Source organism: Camelina sativa, chromosome 19 (genome assembly GCF_030686135.1).
Source record: "Camelina sativa cultivar CO46 ecotype springtype chromosome 19, ASM3068613v1".
NCBI lineage: Eukaryota > Viridiplantae > Streptophyta > Magnoliopsida > Brassicales > Brassicaceae > Camelina > Camelina sativa.
In genome coordinates this window covers 3,633,997-3,653,592 of record NC_141898.1, presented here as the reverse complement: position 1 = coordinate 3,653,592, position 19,596 = coordinate 3,633,997, and the positions used below count along the sequence as shown (strand labels likewise).

The window sequence follows — 19,596 nt, the reverse complement described above, 5'->3', positions numbered from 1 at the left end:
TCTTGTTTAGCTCCATTAATCATAAGAGAGTACTTATCACATCTATAGTCCGTCTGAATTATATATGAAAAGATTTGCTTAATACAATTTGTTTTATGTTTGATGATACACTCTGATGTATAGATAATTAGTTTTTGGTATACTCAAAAAGTTGTGACACATTCTTCTTGATTCTTTCTGTTGTGAAGAGCATCACCAATGGTTGGATCCAAATAATGGGATCCAACTATATTTATAATTGAAAAAAATCAAACTCTCAAACGTTAGATACTTATACATGTTTATTAATTTTGACACTCCAATGGTAAAAACACCTAATGAGTGTAAAAAATTCAAATTTTTTAAAACTTGTGTCTTGACACACACTTTAAACAAAATACACTCTAAACACACTCTAAACAATAAGAACTTGACAATGAACAAAGCATAAGATCTACCTCCAACCAGTACTAATACCAGCGACGCGTACGTCAAACAGAGAGCAAAATCGTTTTTATTCATAATCTCTCCTTGAAGAAAGTTAATGTAAAATCAATGGCTCCAAGCATCAGAACAATCCGAAGTTACGCTACTCAGGAAAAGTTCTCTGTCGATTTCTGCGGAGACGAGATCATCGTCACGGTGACGCCGGATTCCTCCGCCATCGGCCAATGGATCCACCACGTCCTCTTCAGCAGCCGCCGCCGCTCCTCTAACCCTCTCCTTATTGGAGTCGGTGTTTTACTGGACACCAACTGGTTCTCGCTCCGACTCACAACCGGATAGTTATCGCCAAAGATAACAGACATTGGTAAAATCACCAAAGATAGCAAACAAGATAGTGTAACATACTCGCCCCCTTCTATATTTCACCAAAACCAGATATATCAAAGCCACCAGAGAACTTCCGCTTTGCACCTGTAAGTAAAAATAACTCGAAGGTCGTTAACATCAAATCCCCAGTTTTGGGTTTCATCAAGATAGTAAAGAACTAGAATCTGCCAAACATAAACAAACCAGCTATCTTAGAAAGTATTCATTGATCCGATTCAAGACACCATTTATATAAACATAGAAACATAGCCGTGATCAAATACAAACACAAACAAACAACCTGATCACTCAATACATTGATCAAACAACACAATAAAAAAAGATAACATTCAGGAGCAGATGAATCACAGCAAAAACCTACTTCAAACTAAATTGATTCCCAAATCAAAAAGCTACTTCACAACATACACATTGACATAAATACACTTTAAAAACAAAAAAAAAAAACATTTAGGAGCATCTAGATGAATTACCTGGCTTCATTACTTGAAAGGAAGGAGCGGAAGCTACTTCACTCTCTGGTGTTCTAATTGGGTTGCTCAACCAATTTCTCTTCATAAAAATAATAAATGAAAAAAAAAAAAAAAAAATTAGCCCATTTAGCTGAGAATCGTTGCTATGAGAAGGAGCGGAAGCAGCCCTAAAGAAACGATATGTGGCAAACCAAATATTTTGGTTGGATACTGATTAAATATAAAATACAATTTTTTTTTTTCCCGACGATCTCTCTTTCCTCTCTCAATGAAACGGTGAATCCAGATTCACTGATTCCTCTTCAGTTTTCATTGATTTCAACCGATTGCCTTTTCCGGCATAAACATGTGAGATAACTGTGGCGACCAACGAACCGGAGCACGAGCACAGAGACGAGGAAGATGCTCCGATCGGTAGGCTTGAGGTGGTTCCTGTCACTACCGGCGAGGAAGATGAAGACGCCGTCCTCAATCTGTAAGGTTAGCTTGTAAAACTTGCAAGATATTTGCTTCCCTATGCTCATTAAATGGCCAAAAGTTTTGAAATAAAACAGTATTTATGCTGAGTGTTTCAGTTCAAAGAGTGTTTTTTTTTTCCTGTAATTGAGCCTTTCAGTTATGTTATTCTTGTTGTTGTAATCAACAGACGCTTCGTAGGCTCGCTCAAAACCGTGAGGCTGCAAGGAAAAGCAGGTTGAGGAAGAAGGTATACTTAGATTTATGCTCATTGTTTCAGTTCTTTCATGTATTCCACAAGCGTAGCTATTTGCAAACTCTAAGATATCCCTTGGTCACCGCACTTTTAGGCATATGTTCCAGCAGCTAGAGAACAGTCAATTGAAGCTAACACAACTTGAGCAGGAGCTGCAAAGAGCAAGGCAACAGGTTTTAATTGTGTTCTGCTTTGTTTTTGTGGATATATGCTACTCTACATACATAAATAGTTTCTCATAATTGTCAGCTGAGAACGATGTCTTCCATTTATTGTCAGGGATGTGGAAAACACCAGAGCTGAGAGATGTTTCTTGTGGCTTGGCGGTTTCCGTTCATCAGAACTTCTCAAGGTAATGATTAAAGCATAAACAGACCAATCTGTTTCAGTTTATCCGGTCTCTTCCTGATGATTTGTCTTTACCAGCTTATAGCGAATCAGTTGGAGCCATTGATAGAACAACAATCATTAGACATAAATAACTTGCAACAGTCTTCTCAACAAGCAGAAGATGCTTTGTCTCAAGGGATGGAGAACTTACAACAATCACTCGCTGATACTTTATCGAGTGGCACTCTTGGTTCAAGTTTATCAGGGAATGTTGCTAGCTACAATGGGTCAGATGGCCATGGCGATGGGGAAGTTAGTACCTCTAACTACACAGCTTTTACCGTTACCCATATGCTATACTTGTCATTTGGTTTACAATAATCAGTTTTCTGTTTTCCAGGTCCAAGGGCTTGTAAACACGTTTGGAGATCTACATCAGGCACTCCTCTGTACATGGCGCCAGAGCTTGTGAGAGAACAGCCATACAATCACACTGCCGACTTGTGGTCTCTTGGTGTTATATTGTAAGTGGAGAATCTCATCTGAGTTGTCGTATTTCAACTCCTATTTTTATAAAAGCTGTTACATATATAACTGTGATGATTGTGATGGCCCATTCTTGTGTTATGCAAATTTCAGTGCACTTGAGATGGTTCTAATTATGTTCTTTTGATACATCAGGTCGACTCCTCTATGAACAGATCATAGTCATGATTTTTGTTATGTTTATGTTTGGTTCTGATTTTTGTTATTTAAAATATTTTGGTTCTGATTTCCAAATTCTGTAAAATATTTTTGTTTCTCTTTTAAATGTTTTATAAGTGTTTTATTATTTTAAATTATTAAAATTTCAATATTAATAAACAATAATTTAAAAAATAATTATTTTAATGAAGGTTTCTCTAGTGGAAGGATAATTTTGTTAAGTTCTAAGTGGGTTGCTTTAATTAGTTTAGTATTAATTATATGATTAGTTTATATTTGAGCAACTCAAGAGAGTTGCTGGAGTGGACAGTTGAACCCGTATCCAACAATTTTAAATTAAAATTTAAATTTTTATAATTTAAGGTGTTTCTGGCAGTTTCCTCATACATAATTTTGTTTCTGGCAGTTTTTGTGTGGGTGGTGGTGATGTTATTGTGCTGTAGGTAAAGAATCAGTTCCTATAAAGGCGCAATTGCCTGAAGACGCCCGGAAGTGTGATCTTGAGCTGAGGAGACAAAGTATCATAGATTTTGATGGAATATGATTGTTTGCCAGAGTCAAAGTTAAATTGCTCCGAAAATTTTCCTTGAGTTTGCTATTTCAAGTAGCTATGTCGTGGTTTCAACAATGATGTGGCTGTTTAAGATCTGAGCGTGAACATGAACTCTTTGCTCTATGTCTAGATTGAATGAAGATTAGGTGAGTAACATAGACATGTCTATTGTTGTCATCAGGGAATTGCTATCGAAACGCAAGCAAGAGCATGAGGCTAAGTCATCTTAGAAGGATTCTTCTGAAGCTTCCAAGGAAGAAACTTCTAGACAGAATGGTATGAATAATGGTGAACAAAGAAGTAGCATCCGAGGATGGACCGAGCTCTGCATCAAAAGAACCTGCCAAGACAACAGAAGGATTTGCACCCAAAGTTCTAGAGGTCTTCTCCTATACTCTTTATTCGGTGTCATGTTTCATAGCTTATTGTGGTCTTGCATTTAGACAATTTTTTTGTTGGTGCATATTTAAATTTTCAGGCTTTTGTCAGCTTCTGAGTTACGGGCTATATAAGCTATGCACGCGATGGCCAGGGCATATACTTGAAGGCATTGGTGAACATATGCGGTGCAGCAGCAAGGGTATGGTATGATACAGCTAGCGCGCTTTCTATGAATTAATTGTTGTGTAAACTGATTTTATATTCAAAGCTGGAATCTTTTTTCAGATATGCCATCTTGTGTTTGGACAGGTTGGTTTTTCGTGTCACACTGTTTGCTGAGCAAGGCAGAGAACCTTCCACTTCCAAAGCAGCTCGTTTCCTACCTAATCCAGAGACGAATTGGAGTCCAAAGCTTCAGGGGTCAATAAACGTTAGTAATCTCAGTATTAGTTATTTGGAACGAAATTACACATCTGTGCTAATAGTTACTCAAATAATCACAACTGTATAACCTCTAGTGATTGTCAAAGTAAAAAAAAATAACCATTCCTGTGTCATGATGATTATTTTGAATATTACATGTTAAAACTAACAGCTTCAGTTCCAGATTGAGAAAACAACTTGAACTTCATCTTCATTGATAAAAGAAAACAAACAAAAAGAAAATGTGCGTGTTTTAGTCGATTTTCTCACTATGAAGAAGATGAGAGAATCCCACTCTTACTTTCCAATCATTCCAAGAGTGAACAACAACCTTGAACAATTCCTCCACTAGTGAATCCCCATCGTCAGCATTTGCTTTCTGATCCTTGTCATCAAAAGAAAGCTCATCAAGCTTTGTACCCAACCAGTCTAGCTTAAACCCCGCTCTTGTTAGCTCATTCAACTCCCTCTTAGCTTTATTTAGCTCAGTCTCGGTGAAGCTTTCTGGAGGCTTGTTCAGTGTCTCGACAAGACCAAGGAGGGCACTCATGTACGCTGTTTTCACCAATGGGATCTTTGGTATGAAATTTACTGCAATGTCCGGGTGATCCTGGAGAAGGTGAGTCGCTGAAGTAACCTGCGGTCAACGAGAGAAAGATGTTAGATGTTAATAATCAAAAAAGGGGAATCATCATCAACAAAAAGCAGAAGAAACAAGGGTACCTGAGAGTAAAGAACTTGGAAACCACGGACATCTAACATCTCGTTCCCAGTTATATCCCCTTCCTCAACTACTTTTATTTCGACTTGAACGATCAGTTTGTTGTTATTCTCCAGAAGCCCTTCTTCTTTAAGCTTCTTATGAGTGGAAACCCTTGAATAACCCCACTTTAGCAGCTGAGCGCAGAAAAAATAGCAGTATTTAGGCGATCTGTAGAGCTCTTTGCCTGATTGATTTAACAGAACGAGTGAAATATTAGCTCGTCTTTTCCATCCAAGTCTGAGTGATTCAGGAGTCGCAACGCCGAAGTGCACAGACAAGTGATCTTTAACAGCACCGTATCCTTTGGGATAAACGTCAACATACCTTTTAAGAAAGAAAAAAGAAAAAAACAGATTAATAACTAAACGCTAGCTGCTTAATTTTAGGGTTTGCATACCTAATCAATAACAGATACGATACGAGTTATTTATAAAATTGTCGCATGTATACGTACGATCGACGATGAGTTGCAAGAAGAAGAAAAAAGAACACATGTTAAAGATCGTGTATAGGTTTACCATTCGCAGCCACCACCGCTGGAGAATATAGGAGACCGTATCACATCAGCTTCCTTCTCCCAGAAGTTATCTATCTCAAACGTGAAACTCGTCGTTTCCTTTTGATCCTCCACCATATCCTCTGATTCTTTAGGGTTTCTAGCCAAAGACTCACAAAAACTATACACCCATATGCATCGTATGATCTTATTATATATGAAAAGCTTTTCAGAATCGTAATCCAACTGAAATAAGGAACCTCTTGTAACCCTTATCGCGTGTAACAGGAGTTAAAAGCCCACACCAAACCAACACTTTACATAATGATTATTATTAACCCAATAAATTTCTGTTATATAGTAAACCAGGGATTAAACCGGAATTGTACCGTTTTCACATTTTGGAGATCAATTTCTCCAAAAAGAAAAAGAAAAACATAGATGACTTTATCCGAGGTTAATCCAATTTACGCTATCTGATCGATGATATCATTATCCATGGAAATTAATGTTTTTCTTTTTCTTGATCTATGAAACCAATGAAGTGCTAATTAAGTTACGAGTTATTGTTAGCTGCTAATTTTTTTTTTTTTTTTTAGCTGCTAATTTGTACATGAATTCTTTGAAGTGCCTCGTCAACATTCTCAACTTAATAAGGTTTTCTTTTCTATTGCATATTTGGATCAAGATTTATATTGTAAACTTACTATACTTAGGTTTTTCTTTGCATCGTTCTCCATTCAACAACGCTTTAATTTCAAGGTTATGTATAGTAGACTATCTGATAATTTATATACAATAGAAATATTATTTTAACCTTTTTTTTTTCTGTGTATGGAAAAGAGACAAATATTAAGAACATAATGTCTTGTACATAAGTTTGTCACAGCTAGTGTTAAGAGTTGGTTTTAAGGTTATATGAATGGATAAAGAGCATATAAAGTAATTATTTAGAATACTATTATACTGTACAATTATATAGAGTAGAAAATTGAGTTACAAGTCACAATTTTTAGTAAAGTTGTTAAAGTACTAAACCCTCGTTATTACCTCTTTACATTTTCACACCAATGTCTTATTAAGTCCATAAGTCATATTAACAGTAACACACACGCAACCCGGCCCATAAATAGTCTTCAAAATATCCCATTTTTAAGCTTCTCTCTTTAGTTTATTTTTGGGTCTCCGATTCATCGAGATGAGACATTAGAGGAGAAATTGCTGCTGAGAAGCTCATTGCAATATTGCAACCAGAAAACTCGTCACCTTATGTTCTTTTTTCGAATATATATGCCTCACGGGGACGTTGGGAAGAGGCCGGCCAAAGCTTTGAGAGACAGATCGAGGAGTCAAGAAGGTACCTGAATGTAGCTGGATCGATCGATGTGGACCGGGACAGAAACACACACACATATATATTTAGGAAAAATCAAGATGTTCCTTGAAGATTTTTCTGATTTGGTGAAAGATGATGTCATCGTCAATCCTGATATTGTGGAACGAAACGAGCTTCTCTTGAATGTGTGTAACAACGGGGAAACACTAATGGTGGGGAGCTTCTCGACCGTAGTTGATTTCGCACAGAGCTGAAGATCACCACATCAGTTCACAAAATCAGATACATAGGTAGTGAAACTCAAAGTGCATACACAGACGACCACGTTTCTTTTGCCTTTTGGGTGATGTGGACCAAGTTTTCATCTAGCTAGCCAAGAAATACAAGGCTTTCTTCTGATCTGTGTCCCAACACTTTGTTTGGGATCTTTACTCTTTAGTATCTGATTTCCTCTTGTTTGTGTCCCATCTTGAGGTTAGATATATTCGCTTTACCTTTACATCAGCCTCTTTCTTCTGGTGGAGACATATATAAGCGACATAGACGACGCAACTGACAAATGATGATGACACGTGTGAATGCTTTGTTCTTTTCTAGACATTTGATCTGTGTTCATGAGACTTTTTTTTTTTTTTTTTTGCACTTATCAGTTCACAACAATTGCTCTGAAGTCGGAGGATCGAATATATATATATATATATATATATATATATATATATATAGTGCTCCTACTCTCTTTGATCTTTTGATGTATTGTTAAGAGAAGTGAGCATTAAACATTGTATAGGAGTGTTTTTTTATTTCTTATTTTTGGATTCAGAAATTTTTATTTGGTTCTTGAATATTCTTGATCTTTCTTTTCAACATTTGTTATCTAATGTGTTTAAAAACGTCCACCGTGTGAAACCACTTACGTGTGGTCTTTGGTTGTAATGTTAAGAGAATTGATCATCCAGTACTGCTTAAACTGCTTCTCCCTTATAACCCCCTACAAACAATGTAACTGCAGCATGTACGTATTATAATTCGTATATTATGTTTGTTATCTAATTCTTGACTCTAATTAATGGAGGGCACTGGTTGAGCTGTGATTTAAAGTTTCGATTGTTTAAAAATTATCACAAAAATTTAGGATGATAAATATCTCTATTAATTATATAGTCCCTATATTAATTATGCTGACGTATAAATGTGAAAATACGAACAAATATTTTCATAAGAAGTTAACTGCGGTTATATCGACTACGTCCAAGAAAAGAGAATAAAAAAATAAAAAAATAAAAAAAAAACTTGGGTTACAAGATAGTACGGTGAGCGCTTGAGAGAGCCAAAGAGGAAAATCAAAATAAAACCGCGAAACACTTCTCCTTCATCGCTCTCTCACTCCCTCCATCATCTCTCTCGTCTCGCCACCGTCTCCTTTATCTCTGTCGTCTCTTTCTTCCGCAAGAAAACCGCGACCCACCTTCTCCGTCTTTCGCAATGGTGCTTTCTTCTTTCTACCATAGCTTCGATTTTGGGCATTAACCGCGTTTCTTGAAATTATTTCTTCAATCGTCTCTCTCTCGGAGATTACAGCTTCTTCCCCTCTTACTTTTGATTTTTTGCTGGCAGGATCGGGATGCTGTACAAACTCCTATCGTTCAACAAGAACAACAACAAACACGAACCGGAGGAAGAATCTGCAGAGACCTCGTCATGTTTCTCTTTTACATGCAGTTGACCCTGGTTTCAATCTTTGTGATCTTCCTGATCATTCAAGGTTTACTCTCCATCTCCGTCAATTCAACAAGTTTCCAGCCCATGAAATGGTACTTTCCTTTACTCGGATCCATCGTTGTCTCCGGAGTCCTTTCTTTAGCCTGGCAATGCTTCTTCTTCTGCAACCTATCCGCAACACTCAACGCCACATTCTGGTTTACACCGCCACTCACAATCTCCGTTGGAGTCTTCCTTTTAGTGAACAGATCATCAGAAGTTCCAACCATCGGAATACTTTTCATTCTTTTTGGCCTTGCTCAAACATATCATGCCTGGTTTTACGTCGGGTCAAAGAAGCGTGACTTCACTATCAAGATGATGTCAATCTCCACAGGGTTACGGCCTGCAAAAACGATTTCCATAGTCTTGTCGTCACTCATCTTCTGTATCTTTTACATGAGTTTCTTGGCGGCTGGAATAGGAGGAGCTACTTGTGCAAGGGCTTCAGTGGGTGGAATTGAACAAGTTGCTGCCACAAGTCCAGGTTTAGATGTAATGTACATATGCATTATCGTGGTTACTTTGGGATGGACAATGCAGGTTCTGAAAAACGTACAAGCGGTAGCCATTTCAAAATCGACCTACGTATACTACGTGAGGGATGAAGAACTTACCGATGCATGGGCTGATCTTGGTGACATTGTGAGCAACCAGCTCGGGAGCGTTTGTATTGGTTCCGCAGTTGTTCCAGTTGTTGTACTCATCAGGGGAACGATCCGTTTCCTTAACAAAGTTGACAACGTCTCTGACCTCTCAGTGTACGCAAACAAAAGCAAGCGAACCTGCAATAAGATTGTCAACAACCTCATCCTATGCGGGAACAGGTGGGGGTTTGTTCATGTTGGAGTTTACGAGAAAATTTTTGTCCAAGCCTCAAGTGATACGTGGAAGATGTTTAGAACGGTGCCTGGGTTGGAGGAGATGATAGACTGTGACCTAACTAGTAACATTTGCTTCCTCAGTGCCACTGCAGTTGGCACCGTCTCTGCGCTAACTGCTGGTATATCTGCACTCATCATACATAAGAAGGATTACCTATGGGAGCTTACGCTGTATGCCTTTGTTTTTGGGTACTTTATGGTAAGTTAGTAATCATATAAATGGAGTGAAAAGAATGAATAAAAATGGTGGTTTAGTACGTTTCATAATTGTGTACCTTGTTTTTGGTGGTGTGTGACAGGGGAGAGTTGGTTCAGGGTGGCTACAAGGATGCGTATTAGGCTACTACGTAGCATATTCGGAGGATCCAACACGAGCTAAATTTGATGACACAATTTTTAGGCATCGCATTGAACAGCAGCAAGGTGTATAAGAGAAAGAAAGAAGCCAAGGGAGAGAGACACTACACTTACAGATGATGTTCGTTTTTCGATTTTAGATTTCACTGAGACTGTTTAGCTTCCTGAGCTAGAGAAGTTGTACACTAGAGGTAAACTGATTCTGCTTTCTCTTTCTCTTGAAAATCTGTTGCCTGTATCTGAATGCATAAACAACAGTAAAGAGAGAATTAGACAACTTTGGAGAAACTATGTTATTTGACAACCAGAATAAAAAAACGAATCCAGTACAGGAACACATGCAAAAAATATGTATGGGTTGGACTTGACAAAAGTAGGATTCCGATGCAATTAATAATAACTGACAAAAGTAGGAGTGAGCATGTAACAATAAACTTCCAACCCAAATCAAATTCCTCCCTACTTCCAGCCTTGTTCAATAGCATATTTCTAGAACCACCGTCATTGACCACCTAACGCGGCATATTTTCCAGAGATACAAAGCCAACATTGCCCCTAATTAAGGATCCAGAAGCTGCTCCCAAAAACAAAGCACCAAGCAGTTTTTCCGTATACTGCACTCACTTCTACCTGAACCCTCTTTCCCCTCTGTGGAAATTACTTCATTCTGTTCAAGTGGCACTGCATGCACCCACATCGGATGAAGATGCCTTGCTTGAAAGCTCCATCAATTGGAGAAAATGTGGCCTTGGAAGAGTTCCCACTGGCAGAGATTAAACCCACAGTGATTTGACCATCTTCCCATAACCTGGCCAAGTGTACCGAGAAAGAGAAGAACGGATCAAAAAGAGCTTTAAGCTAACCAGATTTTCTGAACCAAACCATCATTCTCTTAGAACTTGCATCGCAACCAACCAATCGTATAGGTCAAAGTCCCTGCATTGTACCAAAATAAATGGACCAAGCATCATTCTCTTAGAATTAAGAATGGACCAAGCATCAGATATAACTTGATAAAAAAGATGCACTGCTATTAAATGACTAACCTTCAAGAATTCCTTGACCTTCTCAGCTTGTGGGAAGGTGTACTCAGTGGCAACAGCGATGGCCAAGGGATATACTTGAAGGCATTGGTGAACATATGCGGTGCAGCAGCAAGGGTAGGGTATGATACAGCTAGCGCCAAGGAAGTGACCATGGAGATACCAGAAGCAAGTTGATCTTCCGTAAGGTCAAGAACCTCTGGGGTGAAGACTGAACCATTGTCGTAAACCGACTGGACAACAAGACGGTATGAGAACGGCCTGATGCCTAGCATGGCTAGAAGGGCAGCCTCAGAAGACCCGACCTTGTATACCTTGCTATTGCTAGGGGTGATAATTTCAACAGTAATCTTGTTAATCTTGCTTGGTTGGGATGTTAAGCACCTAAACATTCCAAAACACATCCATTCATGTTTCAACAAATTCAGACATTGCATCCAAACGAATCCAGTAAAAAAGTACAATGAATGAGTAAGCAAACCTGGAAGAAAGATGTCTGGGACGGGTCGAGACCAGTGATGCCAGGTTGGACAACCCCATCAACTGGGGCAACAAGACCATGAAAATGCATTCGTAAAACAGGCAGCACAAAGCAACACAAAAGATTTTCCAGGAAATGAGGTCTAGCATCAACACATCGTGTCAATAAAGCATCATCATGACACAAGCCTGCGAACAAGCACATTGGAACGGTTCCAGTTTACAGTGGAAATAAAGCGTCTCTAAGTCTATGCTGCTACAACTTTACATAGCCATACTAATTCATCATCATATGTAAATGGGAACGGTTCCAGTTTACAGGATTTGGAGTCTTGGCATCCTAGTGAATACTCATACTTACTAATGTTAAACTCACAATTCATCATCATCATCATCATTCTAACAGGACAGGTCAGGACAAGTGCATTGGTACGATTCAAATTTCCATGGGAAAAGTAGCTAAATTTACAAAAATTTGCTACATATCAGATGCACACAATTCTAATAACCAGATTGAAAAACAAAAAAACGCAGAATAACATATGAATTTCGCTTTTGACTATCCATATGAATTTAAACATCAAGCGGATATATAATGGAGGAGGAGGAGCAAAATTAACCTTGCGAGATGGAGGAGGAGAGTCAGGAGAGCACACGAATCCATCCCACGCCTAACATTAGGAAAGAGAAAAAACAAAAAAGAAACTCGATATCGCCGGAAAAAGGCAGCCGGAAAAGCGGACTTCATCGTCGTCCCATCGGGAGTAATTCATAAGATAAGACATAAGATTTGTTAACCGATGCGTCGCATTTGATACATTTGGGATATTGTGGATTAATTTTGGTCACTCTCGGTTTGGTTTGGTACAAATCTTTTTAAAACCGGCCCATCAGAACATGTCAATCAACCAAGTCAGAACCCTCCGGCTCATAACAAGCCTGTCACCTTCCACGAAGCAATGTTTTTATTGTATTGATTTAATTGTAAGCAATGTTTTTGAATTCGAACCGGATCGTAAACCGAACGGACTGCTTTCCAGATCACCCGGATCAATGGGTTATTAATCGGGTTTGACCACCGCCCAATCTATCTTAACATTTATTAATTAAATGTATTTATATGGATTACACAGTTTCATAGATATAAAAACAAAACTAATAAATATGAAGTCTAACAATGATAATAATAGTAAAAGTGATAGGAAATTCATTTTAATCCAAAATAAAACTAACAAAAGTACTACTAGTAAAAACCTAAAAAAATAGAACATCATGACAAAAAAAAATTGTGTGGACGTTTCCGAAAAAATATAAAAAGAAAAAAAAAAAAAAGATGGTCCAGTACAAGTATGATATTTTTAATAAAAAAATCATTTTGTGACAAAAGGCCCATTTCAGTCCAACAACTTGGGAATAGGCGAGATAATTTTTAAAAACCCACTTAGAATTAGTATGACATATTAACCATAGCCCAACTAGCTAGTTTAAAAGTTATCCTAAACGTTTATTAACGTTTATTGGAGCATTGTTGTTGAGAATGTTTAATGGTTTAGTGGTAAAACTCTTTCTACAATGTGTCTAAAGACTCGAGTTCGACCCCTGTGGTTGCAGTTTTTTTTCCTTTTTAAAAAGGAAGGAAAAAAAAAAATAATAATAATAATAAATAGTAAATTCCTTTAAAATATCTACAACAAACTCTTGTAGTCAAACAAAATATATCTCTCTCACTCACCGTCACTTCTTCGTCTCTCGTCGGGTCCTCTCTTCCCGTCAACGCCGTAGATATGAGCAGTATTCGCGTGTCCTCTCCGGCGATCTTGTAGTCAAACCTCTCTCTCTCTCACTCACCGTCACTTCTTCGGCTCTCGTCGGTTCCTCTCCCTCTCTCTCTCTCACTCACCGTCACTTCTTCGTCTCTCGTCGGTTCCTCTCTTCCCGTCGCCGTCGTAACTATGAGCAGTATTCGCGTGTCCTCTCCGGCGATGACTGGAATCACAGGTCTCGGAGATCAATGGACCTGCAAGAACCTCGTGGTCCTAGGTCTGGACTGGCTTGAGAAGAAGCTTGGTGACACGGGGTCAGCCATTCGAGAATTCATCTTGGACAGGGTCAGTCTTCTCATCCTCTCTTTGGGATCGTTGATCGGGATCCTGTACTGTCTATTGCAGACGAAGAACCTGAGAAATCAGAAAAAAATCATGTTCACCGTGCACTTAACGCTCGAATCAGCCGTTTCTTCGAGACATTTCTCACCAGATTCGCCACTCTTCATATCCTATCAAGGTGTGCTGGGATCTTACTTGTTCTTGTGGGGTTTGTATACCTCACCAGTTTTGTGGAAAAGGACGATGGTTGGAACGGATACGCCCTCGGTTTTTATCTGTTTTGCTACATGCACCTTATTACTGTGATGAAATTGTTTGGGCGTGAAGATTGTTTAGGGGCGTCGGACTCGATTCTAGCCGTTACGGTTACCATTTACATTAACCTGCCTGCGGGCAAACAGGGAACTTGGCCTGGTATTTTCCTGTTTGGTGCTTCTTTCATCCTGCTCCTCCTCAAGTTCTCCAGGCCTGTATCCAGGAATGTTGAAGAAAATTCCGTTGAGCTAGAAGAAGTCAAAGTTGTACTTCAACTTGGAGCTGGACCTGAGCCAGAATTACCTTAAGCTGCGATTCGTTCCTGATCTTTATTCATTTGCTATTGCTGCTACCTGTTATTAAATGTCAGAATTCGTAAGTTTAGTGTCTGTAAAACTGGTGAGGAGAGATGTTTTAGTTGAGCGATAGGATTCTGCTGTTTAGTGATAGGATCATTCGCTAGGATTCTGCTGTTTAGTGATAGGATTCTGATCCAGTTTCTATTGCAATGTCAGTATCCTTAGGTATAGTGTCAGTATAACAGTGTTGTATGCGCTCTAATTTCAAAAACTTTCAATAAAATTCTCTTTTCTAGTTCGCAAGGACCACCCTAGTATATGCAACAGTTATCTATAGTAATCTTGTTTTCTTTCTCTCTCCATGGTTAGCTATCTCCGGGGTGTTACATTGCATTTTCTCCTGTCCTTCATTAGAACCCACATGAATAGATCCAGAGATTTTGCAAGGCAGCATGCATCAATACATTGCAGGTTTATGTCCTAGGTACAGAGAAACCGCCTAACGGGACACCAGATAAGTTCCCGGTATGGTTCTGTTTCTCGTGACACAGTGTGTAACATTTCAATGAAGTTACCCTGCAGACTTCCATGAGGAGGCCGTTGTTTGTTGCTCTCTCCACACTACAGGGCAAGGAGACTCTCCTCGTTCCTTCAAGGTTAGTTGGAGTACCTACCTGCAATATCTTTACCAACATGTATTTTAGTTATTGCAACGTACATTTTGGAGGTTTCTTCTTCAAAGAAATCTGGGAAACCATTGCTTGTGTTTGGTGATTCTGGTTACCAGCCATGCATTGTTAGTGCTTCTGCCAGTTTATATTCCGTTTCACGTTTGTTTTTATCCTAAAACCTCTTTTAATCCCCCCGTGTTGGCCTACTCCCGCGACATATACTCTGTTAAGATTCTAAACTTTCAGTTTTCTATGAATTTGTAACGTCCAGTTGTTAAGAGTACTAAATTTTCACTTTTCATCTATTTTTTTTAGGTATGAAGGAACTCTTGATCCGTGGATCCCTTCATTATGGACTACAATTTATCAGATCAATCTGAAGGTCCGGATGCGATGATTCCTCAAGATGAAGTAGCTGATCAACCGATATATAGAAGCATATATCATAAGCAGGGGAAATTAGAGCCTAGGTTGTTAGAGGAATCAGGTATGCCAACGTGTGAAGAGAACTTATGGCCCGTTTTGAGTTGCTACTTACGTTAACTTGGGACCTAGGACTCACGACTATGTTTAGCTTGCCGTAACATTCCAACTAAAAATCAAGTCTTGGCGTAAAAGCTGGAAGCACAAAGGATGTCCGCCAGTTCGAGTTTCTTTTGTGTACTTTCTTGTTTGTTGCTTCACTTGCCTCTCTATTTCAAAGTTCATTGTGATTTGTCGTTGATTTACATAAATCATGCTGGTAGGAAGTTAATTTGTGGAGAGAGACTTCAGATTTAGCAATGGAAATGGATCTGAATGATTATACCGTATCAAGGAAGGAGAAGCTGAGATTCTCATGCACAAGAAGAATCAAGTCTTCTTCAACAAAGCTGAGGTTTCAAATTCTGCTTTTATTCTTCTTTTCTCTTCTTTGTAACCATTCAGTATAGCATCTCAATTGGTGTGTGTGTTTCTGTTTGATTGTATTGGCTGCTTTGGTTTGTTTTCATATGTTGTAGAGTCACATCCAGATCCAGTAGCTGATGGCTTGTTCTGGGACAAGAATTTGGGGGTTGCCCTTTTTTTTTCATTTATTTAGGAATTCTCCAAGAAGTGCCATTATAAAAAACCATTGAGCTGAGGAAACAAAGTATCATTGTTTGCCAAAGTCAAAGTAAGTTGCTCTGAAAATTTTCCTTGAGTTTGCTATTTCAAGTAGCTATGTCATGGTTTCAACAATGATGTGGCTGTTTAGGATCTGAGCGTGAACATGAACTCTTTGCTCTATGTCTAGATTGAATGAAGATTAGGTGAATAACATAGATCTGAGCGTGTGACTCCGTTTGGCATGAAAACTGAATGCTCCTATGGGCTTCTGGGTAAGCTAAAGTTGATTATTATTCATAAAGGGTCACCAGTGGCTTTCATGTGACCTTGTTTCATCATACATAATTTTGTTTCTGGCAGTTTTTGTGTGGGTGGTGGTGATGTTATTGTGCTGTAGGTAAAGAATCAGTTCCTATAAAGGCGCAATTGCCTGAAGACGCCCGGAAGTGTGATCTTGAGCTGAGGAGACAAAGTATCATAGATTTTGATGGAATATGATTGTTTGCCAGAGTCAAAGTTAAATTGCTCCGAAAATTTTCCTTGAGTTTGCTATTTCAAGTAGCTATGTCGTGGTTTCAACAATGATGTGGCTGTTTAAGATCTGAGCGTGAACATGAACTCTTTGCTCTATGTCTAGATTGAATGAAGATTAGGTGAGTAACATAGACATGTCTATTGTTGTCATCAGGGAATTGCTATCGAAACGCAAGCAAGAGCATGAGGCTAAGTCATCTTAGAAGGATTCTTCTGAAGCTTCCAAGGAAGAAACTTCTAGACAGAATGGTATGAATAATGGTGAACAAAGAAGTAGCATCCGAGGATGGACCGAGCTCTGCATCAAAAGAACCTGCCAAGACAACAGAAGGATTTGCACCCAAAGTTCTAGAGGTCTTCTCCTATACTCTTTATTCGGTGTCATGTTTCATAGCTTATTGTGGTCTTGCATTTAGACAATTTTTTTGTTGGTGCATATTTAAATTTTCAGGCTTTTGTCAGCTTCTGAGTTACGGGCTATATAAGCTATGCACGCGATGGCCAGGGCATATACTTGAAGGCATTGGTGAACATATGCGGTGCAGCAGCAAGGGTATGGTATGATACAGCTAGCGCGCTTTCTATGAATTAATTGTTGTGTAAACTGATTTTATATTCAAAGCTGGAATCTTTTTTCAGATATGCCATCTTGTGTTTGGACAGGTTGGTTTTTCGTGTCACACTGTTTGCTGAGCAAGGCAGAGAACCTTCCACTTCCAAAGCAGCTCGTTTCCTACCTAATCCAGAGACGAATTGGAGTCCAAAGCTTCAGGGGTCAATAAACGTTAGTAATCTCAGTATTAGTTATTTGGAACGAAATTACACATCTGTGCTAATAGTTACTCAAATAATCACAACTGTATAACCTCTAGTGATTGTCAAAGTAAAAAAAAATAACCATTCCTGTGTCATGATGATTATTTTGAATATTACATGTTAAAACTAACAGCTTCAGTTCCAGATTGAGAAAACAACTTGAACTTCATCTTCATTGATAAAAGAAAACAAACAAAAAGAAAATGTGCGTGTTTTAGTCGATTTTCTCACTATGAAGAAGATGAGAGAATCCCACTCTTACTTTCCAATCATTCCAAGAGTGAACAACAACCTTGAACAATTCCTCCACTAGTGAATCCCCATCGTCAGCATTTGCTTTCTGATCCTTGTCATCAAAAGAAAGCTCATCAAGCTTTGTACCCAACCAGTCTAGCTTAAACCCCGCTCTTGTTAGCTCATTCAACTCCCTCTTAGCTTTATTTAGCTCAGTCTCGGTGAAGCTTTCTGGAGGCTTGTTCAGTGTCTCGACAAGACCAAGGAGGGCACTCATGTACGCTGTTTTCACCAATGGGATCTTTGGTATGAAATTTACTGCAATGTCCGGGTGATCCTGGAGAAGGTGAGTCGCTGAAGTAACCTGCGGTCAACGAGAGAAAGATGTTAGATGTTAATAATCAAAAAAGGGGAATCATCATCAACAAAAAGCAGAAGAAACAAGGGTACCTGAGAGTAAAGAACTTGGAAACCACGGACATCTAACATCTCGTTCCCAGTTATATCCCCTTCCTCAACTACTTTTATTTCGACTTGAACGATCAGTTTGTTGTTATTCTCCAGAAGCCCTTCTTCTTTAAGCTTCTTATGAGTGGAAACCCTTGAATAACCCCACTTTAGCAGCTGAGCGCAGAAAAAATAGCAGTATTTAGGCGATCTGTAGAGCTCTTTGCCTGATTGATTTAACAGAACGAGTGAAATATTAGCTCGTCTTTTCCATCCAAGTCTGAGTGATTCAGGAGTCGCAACGCCGAAGTGCACAGACAAGTGATCTTTAACAGCACCGTATCCTTTGGGATAAACGTCAACATACCTTTTAAGAAAGAAAAAAGAAAAAAACAGATTAATAACTAAACGCTAGCTGCTTAATTTTAGGGTTTGCATACCTAATCAATAACAGATACGATACGAGTTATTTATAAAATTGTCGCATGTATACGTACGATCGACGATGAGTTGCAAGAAGAAGAAAAAAGAACACATGTTAAAGATCGTGTATAGGTTTACCATTCGCAGCCACCACCGCTGGAGAATATAGGAGACCGTATCACATCAGCTTCCTTCTCCCAGAAGTTATCTATCTCAAACGTGAAACTCGTCGTTTCCTTTTGATCCTCCACCATATCCTCTGATTCTTTAGGGTTTCTAGCCAAAGACTCACAAAAACTATACACCCATATGCATCGTATGATCTTATTATATATGAAAAGCTTTTCAGAATCGTAATCCAACTGAAATAAGGAACCTCTTGTAACCCTTATCGCGTGTAACAGGAGTTAAAAGCCCACACCAAACCAACACTTTACATAATGATTATTATTAACCCAATAAATTTCTGTTATATAGTAAACCAGGGATTAAACCGGAATTGTACCGTTTTCACATTTTGGAGATCAATTTCTCCAAAAAGAAAAAGAAAAACATAGATGACTTTATCCGAGGTTAATCCAATTTACGCTATCTGATCGATGATATCATTATCCATGGAAATTAATGTTTTTCTTTTTCTTGATCTATGAAACCAATGAAGTGCTAATTAAGTTACGAGTTATTGTTAGCTGCTAATTTTTTTTTTTTTTTTTAGCTGCTAATTTGTACATGAATTCTTTGAAGTGCCTCGTCAACATTCTCAACTTAATAAGGTTTTCTTTTCTATTGCATATTTGGATCAAGATTTATATTGTAAACTTACTATACTTAGGTTTTTCTTTGCATCGTTCTCCATTCAACAACGCTTTAATTTCAAGGTTATGTATAGTAGACTATCTGATAATTTATATACAATAGAAATATTATTTTAACCTTTTTTTTTTCTGTGTATGGAAAAGAGACAAATATTAAGAACATAATGTCTTGTACATAAGTTTGTCACAGCTAGTGTTAAGAGTTGGTTTTAAGGTTATATGAATGGATAAAGAGCATATAAAGTAATTATTTAGAATACTATTATACTGTACAATTATATAGAGTAGAAAATTGAGTTACAAGTCACAATTTTTAGTAAAGTTGTTAAAGTACTAAACCCTCGTTATTATCTCTTTACATTTTCACACCAATGTCTTATTAAGTCCATAAGTCATATTAA

At 38.3% G+C, this 19,596-nt stretch overlaps 4 protein-coding genes, 2 long non-coding RNA genes and 1 pseudogene across 25 annotated transcripts; 2 read left to right on the top strand and 5 right to left on the bottom strand.

Moving 5' to 3' along the window:
* Positions 1-180: 180 nt before the first annotated feature.
* On the bottom strand, positions 181-1,811 carry LOC147920111 (uncharacterized). The gene is made up of 2 exons (XR_015590677.1): positions 1,287-1,811; positions 181-897 (listed from the first exon to the last, which is right to left on the bottom strand). It is a non-coding gene; the product is annotated as an uncharacterized LOC147920111 (long non-coding RNA).
* Positions 1,624-4,524, top strand: LOC147920110 (uncharacterized). 14 transcript variants are annotated; one of them, XR_015590671.1, is made up of 10 exons: positions 1,624-1,766; positions 1,933-1,992; positions 2,093-2,171; positions 2,278-2,350; positions 2,425-2,640; positions 2,729-2,852; positions 3,477-3,595; positions 3,768-3,967; positions 4,065-4,166; positions 4,277-4,524. XR_015590671.1 is itself a non-coding variant. In XM_087500827.1 (10 exons), the coding sequence occupies exons 8-10, from the start codon at positions 3,872-3,874 to the stop codon at positions 4,393-4,395; spliced, it is 306 nt and encodes a 101-aa protein (XP_087356953.1). In that variant the 5' UTR covers positions 1,624-1,766; positions 1,933-1,992; positions 2,093-2,171; positions 2,278-2,350; positions 2,425-2,640; positions 2,729-2,852; positions 3,477-3,595; positions 3,768-3,871; the 3' UTR covers positions 4,396-4,524. The 14 variants fall into 14 exon arrangements, 2 of the variants coding, with proteins under 2 accessions (XP_087356953.1, XP_087356954.1); XR_015590674.1 differs by having other exon boundaries at positions 4,253-4,524; XR_015590667.1 differs by having other exon boundaries at positions 4,065-4,171.
* On the bottom strand, positions 4,453-5,854 carry LOC104764598 (MATH domain and coiled-coil domain-containing protein At2g42470-like). Its single transcript, XM_010488157.3, has 3 exons — positions 5,672-5,854; positions 5,114-5,477; positions 4,453-5,027 (listed from the first exon to the last, which is right to left on the bottom strand). The coding sequence occupies exons 1-3, from the start codon at positions 5,785-5,787 to the stop codon at positions 4,644-4,646; spliced, it is 864 nt and encodes a 287-aa protein (XP_010486459.2). The 5' UTR covers positions 5,788-5,854; the 3' UTR covers positions 4,453-4,643.
* Positions 5,855-8,175: 2,321 nt separating this feature from the next.
* Positions 8,176-10,792, bottom strand: LOC147920109 (uncharacterized). Its single transcript, XR_015590664.1, has 6 exons — positions 10,427-10,792; positions 10,099-10,223; positions 9,903-10,002; positions 9,599-9,752; positions 9,361-9,528; positions 8,176-9,215 (listed from the first exon to the last, which is right to left on the bottom strand). It is a non-coding gene; the product is annotated as an uncharacterized LOC147920109 (long non-coding RNA).
* Positions 10,793-10,911: 119 nt separating this feature from the next.
* On the bottom strand, positions 10,912-12,309 carry LOC147920108 (large ribosomal subunit protein uL10y pseudogene; annotated as a pseudogene). The gene is made up of 4 exons (XR_015591620.1): positions 12,128-12,309; positions 11,509-11,696; positions 11,031-11,411; positions 10,912-10,920 (listed from the first exon to the last, which is right to left on the bottom strand). The product of XR_015591620.1 is annotated as a large ribosomal subunit protein uL10y pseudogene (transcript).
* An 887-nt stretch (positions 12,310-13,196) lies between these two features.
* LOC147920107 (uncharacterized) lies at positions 13,197-17,371 on the top strand. 6 transcript variants are annotated; one of them, XR_015590660.1, is made up of 9 exons: positions 13,197-14,822; positions 15,153-15,324; positions 15,393-15,497; positions 15,584-15,714; positions 15,839-15,993; positions 16,114-16,198; positions 16,615-16,814; positions 16,912-17,018; positions 17,124-17,371. XR_015590660.1 is itself a non-coding variant. In XM_087500825.1 (3 exons), the coding sequence occupies exons 1-3, from the start codon at positions 16,719-16,721 to the stop codon at positions 17,240-17,242; spliced, it is 306 nt and encodes a 101-aa protein (XP_087356951.1). In that variant the 5' UTR covers positions 16,580-16,718; the 3' UTR covers positions 17,243-17,371. The 6 variants fall into 6 exon arrangements, 1 of the variants encoding a protein (XP_087356951.1); XR_015590659.1 differs by lacking the exons at positions 13,197-14,822; positions 15,153-15,324; positions 15,393-15,497; ... (1 more) ...; positions 15,839-15,993; positions 16,114-16,198 and having other exon boundaries at positions 16,508-16,814; XR_015590661.1 differs by lacking the exons at positions 13,197-14,822; positions 15,153-15,324; positions 15,393-15,497; ... (1 more) ...; positions 15,839-15,993; positions 16,114-16,198 and having other exon boundaries at positions 16,564-16,814; positions 16,912-17,013.
* Positions 17,300-18,701, bottom strand: LOC147920106 (MATH domain and coiled-coil domain-containing protein At2g42470-like). Its single transcript, XM_087500824.1, has 3 exons — positions 18,519-18,701; positions 17,961-18,324; positions 17,300-17,874 (listed from the first exon to the last, which is right to left on the bottom strand). Exons 1-3 carry the CDS (start codon positions 18,632-18,634, stop codon positions 17,491-17,493), a joined length of 864 nt encoding a protein of 287 aa, XP_087356950.1. The 5' UTR covers positions 18,635-18,701; the 3' UTR covers positions 17,300-17,490.
* Positions 18,702-19,596: the final 895 nt, after the last annotated feature.